The following is a 9846-nucleotide window of genomic DNA, read 5'->3' as shown; positions in this document are numbered from 1 at the left end:
CTCCTCTGTACCTCAGTACTGTCAGATACCCAGTGAATTGTTTGGCTACACTGTACTGTATGGAGGGCAGCCCACATAATGACTGACTTCCCTTGTGTAAGGGAGAAGAACACTTTATTACACACCCTGTTATATCTAAGGGATAACACAATTTTGTATATACAGTTTAATGTACACAAAAAATGGTTTTGAAGATTGATCCGTTTAATGTGAGCCTTTCCAGCAGCTCTTGAGTAGTATATGCTTTTATAGATAAAATAATCATATACATATTGCTCTGCTACGGATCTCCAATTACAATGTAAAACGCTCCTCCAAGCTGCGCTCCTTACATTTAATTTATCCTGTTTCTTGTTTTCAGAGACCATAGTAAAAAGAGCTCCCTGTGTGAGATCTAATAGAGGTCACGCACATTGTGCCAAATGCTGTCAGATCCACAGGGGTCCGCTGACCAATTATTGGATGGTCTTCCTGCGAGTACGCTCATTTCAGCATATTAACATGGGCAGCCATGAGCTCCTCCGGATATTAAAAAAGCAATAAAAGAGTTCTGGTGAGATTGGGGAGGTGGGGTGGAAATCTTCATCCATTATACATGTTGCAGAACGGTGCCTGTGAGTATGTGTGTGGAACATTACTAGAGGGAAGCTGCTGCGGCTTATTCTAAATAACTCCTCTGCACACATTACAATTGGATCAGATCTGTGCAGCGTTTAGCCTTGTTCTTGCAGTTATGCTAGCGGTGGCCCTGGAACTGTATTTAGGCTACAACAGGTCAGACTCGTCTGAGTGTATCACATTCATTACCGCGGCATAACTAGGTTCCAAAAGAAGTTGAGCTTGAATCTTGCTCTTTAATCTTCTCTCCCGGTTAGAGGTTTTGCCAGTAACTCTGTGGCATTGTGTTTTACTGTGTTAATAACCTTGTTCTTTTTTACTTTGATGTCCGGCACCTACTGCGTGCAGCTGTTTTCTTTGTGAATGGTTTATAGCGTAATTTCTGTGTATTTTTAACGTGAATACAGTCATACATGTTCTGGCTTGGTACATAGCACTTTCCGTACGTTGAAGTACATATTTTTCAGTCACCGGTAGCACCCAGAGTTTCCAGGCGCCCCATCTCCGTGCTGTTGTCATGGTGTATGTACAGTATATTCAAGGCCAGCCATTTTCACTGCATCTGTTCATCCTTCCACAGCAAGTGACCTTGGAATGATTCTAGGAAGCATAATGCCCTTGTTCTAGATAATATGGAGAAATCAGTAAGGCATGTATACTCCCAAAGCAGAGTGTGGTATTCACAGATTGTGATCCGTTTTAGCAGGTTTTATCGATCAACCTGTTATTTTGTTATTAGAATATATAATGTATTTATCACAGTCTGGGGGCCGTTATGAAATTGCCTGATGAGCAGCTGTGATTTCTATCTACCCCGAGCAATGCCCGGTAGTGATGGAGTTCTGTGATCATCGCACGTTGCATGCGAGAGTCTCACTTGCTTAATGTGTGAGACGGCTTCTGTGTGTAGTGACCTGGGTGCAAAGATGAAATCCTTAAACTTCTGCTTACTGTAAAAACACCCCTTCTGTGTCACCCCGGTCTGTTAGCTCTTCACCTTTCAGATTGTAAGCTCTCAAGAACAGGGCCTTCTCCCCTCATGTGCCCTTTCTTTTTTTTAAGGGCCCTACACACTGACAGATAACACTGCACGATATGAACGTTCTCGTTCATTAATAAACGAGAACTCGTTCACATCGTGCAGTGTGTAGGAACCAACGATGAACAATGCGCAGTCCCGCGCTCGTTCATCGTTGGTGTCCCGTCGCTTATACATGCAGGCCAATATGGACAGTCTCGTCCATATTAACATGTATTGCTATGGCGCTGGGTGACGGGGGGGGGGGGGGGGGGTAAGGAAGAAACTAGACCCCCCCACCCGTTACCTACCCTCCGCTGCCGGGTCGGCCGTATCTGCCGTTGGGCAGCTCGGTGGCGGATCGCCGAGTCTGTAGGGGGCATTACTTACACTATCTTTTACTCAATCCTCTCTGTGATGGCACCTGACCCCTGGTTTTCTGTATATACCTTGTACTTGTCCTAGATTGTTTCAGACTGTAAGTGCTTGTTTCTGGTTTTACTCATTTGTTTATGTTCTCTGACATAGGCGCTGCAGATACCGTGTGGCGCCATATAAATAATAGAATAATAATACCTCCAGATTTCTGCATACAAAGAAGCAGTTTAGGGCACACACCCCTTCACTTTTTTTTTATTAATGGACATGTGTTCCTCTATGTTCTAATGCATTTTTTTAGTGGTGCAGTGGTTAGGCAATGTTCTCATGTTATTTGGCTGTTCCACTCTATTGTAGACTGACCATCAGTTCTGCCTTTTTCAAATTAGTGGACTATATTTTCACACATTTGACCTTCATCAAAACCGTGTACCAACCAAATGCAGAAATACATATCTTGCTAGGTTTTGCATTGGCAGTGAGGGTTATAGCCACGACAGGAAGTATATAGAATAATTTAAATGTTAAAACTACAGATATTTTCTCATACATCTTTACTGGGGTTCAGTATGGTATGCCGGCGGTCGGGCTCCCGGCGACCAGCATACCGGCTCCGGGAGCCCGACCGCCGGCTTACCGACAGTGTGGCGAGCGCAAATGAGCCCCTTGCGGGCTCGCTACGGGCACGGTGATGCGCTACGCGCGCCACGCTATTTTATTCTCCCTCCAGGGGGGGCGTGGACCCCCACGAGGGAGAATAAGTGTCGGTATGCCGGCTGTCGGGATTCCGGCGCCGGTATACTGTGCGCCGGGATCCCGTCAGTCGGCATACTGAAGACCACCCCTTTACTGTAGTCACGCCAAACATCCTTGCCAGGCAGCACAAGAATCTTCAAGCGTCTCTTGTGCTCCTTTTTGTGACTAAGCAACACAGTGCGACTAGGACACACGAGGAGACAGCTGATTAATTTTATATGACACTTGTATATCTGTGTGTGAATCTGTACATGAAGTGCTACAATGTAGCAGCCGCAGCTTTTCCCTATACAAATTCTGTTCTGCTCTGTATACAGACACAAAATACAAGTGTTATTTATCAAATTAATCAGCACAGTCTCCTGTTGCAAATAAGTATTTTCCGCAAAAAAAAAAAAAAAGACTCCCGACATTAACAGAGTTACACAAGACCTGGTGGCTCGCTCACGCCAGGCATCTCGCGCTGCGTGGTGTATGGAGGCTAGATGTATGAGGACGCATCTGTATGCAAGTCTGTGGATGTGCTGGAATGTGTAAGTACATTTTGTATAAAGTGGTGTCTAGGTACTTTTTCAGGTCTTCATAATGTCTTTTTAGTACATTCTGAGGGGTGTCTGGTCACCTCTGCTATATTTGGTGAGTAAACCCTGGCCACACACTCTTTACAGTCTTCATCTTCCCTTTATTTTGTCTTTCAGTAACAGATGAGGACACTGTAAAGCGATATTTTGCCAAGTTTGAAGAAAAGTTCTTCCAGACATGTGAGAAGGAGCTTGCCAAAATCAACACCTTTTATTCAGGTAATTGTTAGAGTAAATGCAGAGAGGGTAATGGGGTGCTACGGTTCTGAGCAGAGAGTAACCTCTTCTGACCTCCCAAAAGTTATGGAACTTAAGTATTAAGTCCTAAGGCTTGCACAGAAGTCTGGGACATGGATATCTACTGTACAACCACCAGCGAGCCACAGCTCTCCTAACTGAACTTCATCTTTCCTAGTAGTGATCCCAATATCATGACTGTTCTGTCTTTGCTTGCAGAAAAATTAGCGGAAGCTCAGCGACGCTCAGCCACCCTACAAAATGAACTGCAGTCCTCACTGGATGCACAAAGGGAAAGCAGCCGTGTGCCAGCCCTCAGGCAGCGCAGAAAAGCCGTATTCACACTGTCCCATGAGGAACGGGTCCAGCATAGAAACATTAGGGACCTGAAACTGGCATTCAGCGAGTTCTATCTCAGCTTAATTCTTCTGCAGAACTACCAGGTACTGAATGGTAGAGTAATATACTGTAACTGATCTTCATCATGGAGTCTTGTATGTGTTATCAAGCGGGGTTGGGTATGGGATCCCGACGGTCAAAATCCCGACGCCGAAATCCTGAACACCAGAATGCCGACAGGGGGGTGAGTGCAACGAAGCTCCTTGTGGGCTCGGTGGCTCGCCGCGCTTGCCACAAGTTCTATTCCCCCTCCATGGGTGTTGTGGAATAGCTGTGGCACCACTGCTGGCATTCTGGCGGTCAGGATTTTAACTGCTGGGATCCCGACTACATCCCATCAAGAGATGACTTTCATGGTGTGACGCAGTGTCCTAGTCGTCAGATACAATGTCGCGGTCAGCCGACACATCCGAAGCAAAGCCACTTGGTCACTAGACGATAATGGAGGCAGACAATGCCCAGCACGCTTCCTGCACTCCATATTCATTCCATGGTTTAATATACTTTATCTGTACCTTACAGAGGTAGAACTAGCAATTAATGGATTGCTCATACTGCTCATTCCAAATAATAAGCTATAGGACCACTCTTAGCATTAGGGATTCACAACGGGCATCCCCACCATCTGTCTGCCAAATGCTTCCCCTCACAACGGTTCCCATACTTTGTGAGATCTGGCTTTCCCGCCAAATGACTGTCAGTTTTGACTTAAACTGTATGCTAGTTCGGGCAGAAGATGGCGGCACGCAGAGACCACTAGTGGTCCTCTTTAGACCACATTTCCCAACATACCTGGCAATGAGCAGGTAGAGTTTGAGCAGCTCTTTGTGTGACAATGGGAGCAGTTTTTTACCAATTGATGACTCGGGTTTGAATCATCTTGTCTGTTGCTTATAAGTTGGCCATACATCGCATGTATGGCAAATTGGTCGACCACCGTATCCAATCAGAATCTGTGCCCAGTCAGTCTGGAATTGTTCAGATACGCCAGCCTGCAATATCTATATCTATTATTGGCCAAAATGATCAGGTATGTTACACAATTGAACACAAGTGGCTGATGTAGAGATTTGCGGAGCGTATCCCACATGTTTTCGCTCTATGCGTGCTCCGGAATCAGGTGTACACAACTGATGCATCTCCACTTGTGATTGATGGGGCAACACTGGCTTGTTAAAGGGCATTCTCACATAAGCTAAGTTTAGTGAAGGAGTGTCAGTGGAATTGCAGGCTGTGCAGAGTTGTGTATACATGGAAATGCGCTTGTTTTCAGATGGCTCTTTAGCACTAGGTATATAGCTGGTATAAGTGTGCACTGATAATGACTGCTTTGAAGCCAAGTGGTGGTGCCATGGCAGAGATTCCCACAACTGTATGTACAGGCAAAAAGCCGCATGTAGTCCCGTGCACTCAGCACAAGATATTATAACCAACTTGCATGTAACTCTGCATCAGCACCTATGTATATTACTACATACCTGGTCCTTCCATGATCAGGCCAAATAGACGGATCTGTGCGTGTGTGGCAACCTTAAAAGAGGCACTCATGTTTCCAATTTAATGGTAAGAGGGTCGTGCTGGCTCCCTATTGGCGGTACTCTGGGCAATTTCCAACGAGAAAGTCACTAGATTTAAAGAGGCGGTTTTGTTGAAAGAATTGTTACAACCACCAATGCCTGGCGCTAAATTGTAAGGTGTTTTATTTATATATATATATATATAAGTCCAGAGGTGAAGCGCACACACTTAAAGGATGTTAGAAGGGTGCCGTGTCAATTGTTATTGATACCATAGTTCCCAATGCTTACCCTGAAAGGGTTTAGACAAAAGGAGACCAGCACACCACCATATGAAAAAATATGAAAAACATTTAATGAATCAGTAGCATTATCAGGCCTTTTGAAAAAAGTTTTTAGTACTCATCATGAGGCTTTCAGCAGTATTCAAGCAGAACAGCCATCCCAACGGCCCGTTTCGGTTGTCACACCTTCATCATGGGGTAGCTGACCCCATGATGAAGGTGTGACAACCGAAACGGGCCGTTGGGATGGCTGTTCTGCTTGAATACTGCTGAAAGCCTCATGATGAGTACTAAAAACTTTTTTCAAAAGGCCTGATAATGCTACTGATTCATTAAATGTTTTTCATATTTTTTCATATGGTGGTGTGCTGGTCTCCTTTTGTCTAAACCCTTTCAGGGTAAGCATTGGGAACGATGGTATATATATATATATATATATATATATATATATATATATATATAAAATCTGTGACGATAATAATGCCTCAAACACCAATTAATCAGATATAATATATGTTATACATACTGTATAGCAGCAGTGAAGTAATTGGCTTGTGGTGAAAGCCAAATTCACCTGAAGCAATCAGGTGTACTACAATTAAAACAACTTTTTTTCTCTCTCTGTGCTATTTGTTTAGAGTGAAGCAATAGGACATGAATAAACTTGATTCAACAGATATGGGAACATTTATAATCGATTTTAATCAATGGTGACTAGTCTCATATAAAAGCAGTATTATCCACTGCAATGTATTGCTTGTTTCACCTCACGGGACAAATACCTGCAAAACTGTGTGGGAATTATTATATAAGCGCTCGCACCAATTTTTTTTATTTTTTTTAATTAAATGCAGCTGACAGTGAAGTCCTCTGTGGATCGTGTTTTATAGTTTTCAGATATATGATCCACCTCTTTGAATTTATTGTGTTTTGTATCTTGGATGTTGTTTTATTATTTTATATGAGATTAGTCATCATTGATTAAAATTGATTATAAATGTTCCCATATCTGTTGAATCAAGTTTATTCATGTCCTATTGCTTTACTCTAAACAAATAGCGCAGGGAGAGAAAAAAGTTGTTTTATTTGTTAAAATAATTGTCCCTTATGTATTGACTCTCTCGCTGGAATCGCAGCGACTACTGCAAATCTGAACTGTTGCGTTTGGCCCTGTCTTTTTCATTGTCGGTTAATATTCAGTGAAATTAGACGAATTTGGGTTTAATTCAGCAACCCTACAATCCTATAATAGCATTAAGACATATTTCAGAATAAAAGATATTATTTCTTATCTTGTAAAATAATATTCCATTCCCTTTTATTCCTTACTGTACTTTAGTTATTTTATGCTTCCTTATTGCAACCTTCAGTGCCCCATCCATGTATCTGACATAAAAGACAGTGTGTGGGCAATTTGCCATGTACAATAGCGGTTTAGTAGGCCATTTAAAGAGAATTACTGTTTTTCAAGATGTCTAAGCCGTAAGTACATCGGCATTGTGTTTCAGGATTCCCTTTTAACAGTGTTGGTTGTCATGGCTCTGATTATTTCAGCAGCTATGTCGGTGCCCGTGTGTAACAGATGAGGGTAAGACCCCCTTCTGTCCTTGTTAAACTACAAGTTATTTCAAGCTTTTTTTGGAAAGAGATTAGCTGGCTTGTGCAGAAACACATCATACCACAGACCCACAGAAAAGATCCGGGAATCTAGGTTAAGAACAATATGGGGGGGGGGTCTCTTGACCAGGTCTACACAACTATGCAGATCTAATGTGGCAATATATAATGAGGGACTGAGTTACATTTGTGCGTTTGACTACAGTTAGAACACATTTTTGTGATCATTCTTCATTTCCTGCTTGTCTGTATGTCCCCAGTTTTGAAGTATGCAGGACTAGAACAACCTGTAGCCAGATGATCAGAATGTTCACTACAACACAGTAATACCCCTTTCACATCGCACAAGTAACCTGGTATCGACACGGCATATTGCCGTGTCGAAACGGGTCAGTGTGCGATGTGAAAGCTCCTTTGCTGAATTAGCGGGTCGCCTGACCCGGTAATTCAACCCGGTAAAAAAGAAGGGTTATTACCGGGTTGAATACCGGGTCAGGTGCAGTGTGAATGGGAGCCGTACCGATGCGACACGGCTCCCATTCACAGCATAGGGAGAGGCGGCGCAGGAGATGAGCTCATCTCCCAGCGCCGCCTCCACCCCCGCCCCTGCTGCTGCTGCGCCCCCCGCTGCTATTGCAACCGACCCGGTATATTGCCGGGTTGGAAAGCCAGCAAAGGAGCGCAGATGCCGGATCCCACCCGGTAAGGACACGTTTCTCTTACCGGGTGGGATCCGGCATTTGCGATCTGAAAGCAGCATAAGTAATTCAGATGAAGAGCGTGCTGATATTGTGGAAGGAAGCCATCTGTCCACTTGTGTTACTGATGGTTAGGACAGGGACTGCATGTTACTGGGGCAGTTTCGTGATATGAGCAGGCGAATGGAGACAAGCAGACAGTCATGTACTGTGAGTTAGATATGTGACGGAGCAGAGTACCCCCAGCAGCACAAAGTAGCAATCTGACACTTCTGTAAATCTAATGCAAGAAGAGTGTGGTGCATACTGTGTATAAAACCATATTCCTCCAATGTTTTTTTTTTTTTTCATATTTGTTTTTTAGAATTTGAACTTCACAGGGTTCCGCAAGATCCTAAAGAAGCATGACAAGATTCTGGAGACGGGCCGCGGTGCTGACTGGCGAGTGGCGCATGTGGAAGTGGCGCCATTCTACACCTGCAAAAAAATCAATCAGCTGATTTCCGAGACTGAGGTATTTTGTATAAACCAGCGACTGCCAAACAGACCAGCCATCCTGACAAATGACTGCTGTATAATGCTTAATCTAATTACTGAGTTGCAAAAGACTCTCCTTAATTAAACAAAGCATTGTTCTCTTCCCTGCCAGTAGGCTGTGGGCATTTTATCTAGAGAAGTACCAAATCCTCTATTCTAGGATTCATCCAAATTCTCAGAAATGGATTCCTGTGAATCCTGTTAAAAACATACTTTGTGGCTTGTTTCTTTTCATTTAAATATCTTTTCAAAGGGCATGGGTCTGCATAATTCCACATCCTACCCAATAGTGGCATTAACTGCTGTCCCTTAGGGAGCAAAAATGCTGTCATTGTCACATATACTGTATAACACAGGCATAAATAATCTGTAATAGTAAATGGCAGTGTCTATGCTAGACCAGGGCTGGCCAAACCGGTCCTCGAGATCTACCAACAGTTAACATTTCCCAGAGCACCTAGCTGGTGCACAGGTGTAGTCATTACTAATTAAGATGTGGCGCATTCATTCCTAACTGACAATTCTACAGATCTCCAGGAGGCCTGGAAAACATGTACTGTTGGTAGATCTTGAGGACCGGTTTGGCCAGCCCTGGTCTAGACTAAATGCAGCAAAATCTCATCCCCCTTGCAAACTATGTATTGTAAATTACATTTTGCCAGAAAAATCCTGCCCTATCATCCATACGTTTTTAGAGCCCCCTTAACAGCAAGACACCTGTTGCACTGCACAGTGCGCACCCTCACTCCAATCTGCCTGCCACCTCTTCTACAGAGATGCTCCGCCTCCAAAATCAGCAGGCCACCTGTTTTATAAAGACACTCCCCTTCAGTGGTGCTAGAAACCTGTTGTACAGAGACAATCCCGTACAGTGGTGCTATAAACCTGCTGTACAGAGACACTCCCCTCCAGTGGTGCTATAAACCTACTGTGCTTAGACACTCCCCTTCAGTGATGCCAGACACCTAGTGTACAGAGACACCCCCCCTTCAGTGGTGCCAGACACCTACTGTACAGAGAAACTCGCCTTCAGTGGTGCCAGACACCTGCTGTACAGAGACACTCCCATCCAGTGGTGCCAGACACCTACTGTGCAGAGACGCCCCCCTTCAGTGGTGCCAGACACCTACTGTACAGAGAAACTCCCATCCAATGGTGCCAGACACCTGCTGTACAGAGACAATCCCATCCAGTGGTGCCCAGAGA

The 9846-nt window shown here is 44.1% G+C and overlaps 1 protein-coding gene across 1 annotated transcript in view; it reads left to right on the top strand.

Moving 5' to 3' along the window:
• The window catches only part of XPR1 (xenotropic and polytropic retrovirus receptor 1), a 241988-nt gene that overhangs the window by 162465 nt on the left and 69677 nt on the right, over positions 1 to 9846 (top strand). The window contains exons 3-5 of the mRNA XM_063939797.1: positions 3469 to 3570; positions 3808 to 4031; positions 8468 to 8617. Of these exons, the coding sequence (XP_063795867.1) occupies positions 3469 to 3570; positions 3808 to 4031; positions 8468 to 8617 (476 nt within the window). The remainder of the gene's footprint in view (positions 1 to 3468; positions 3571 to 3807; positions 4032 to 8467; positions 8618 to 9846) is intronic.

This window comes from Pseudophryne corroboree, chromosome 9, assembly GCF_028390025.1.
Source record: "Pseudophryne corroboree isolate aPseCor3 chromosome 9, aPseCor3.hap2, whole genome shotgun sequence".
Lineage (NCBI taxonomy): Eukaryota > Metazoa > Chordata > Amphibia > Anura > Myobatrachidae > Pseudophryne > Pseudophryne corroboree.
This window is presented reverse-complemented; position numbering and strand designations above follow the sequence as displayed.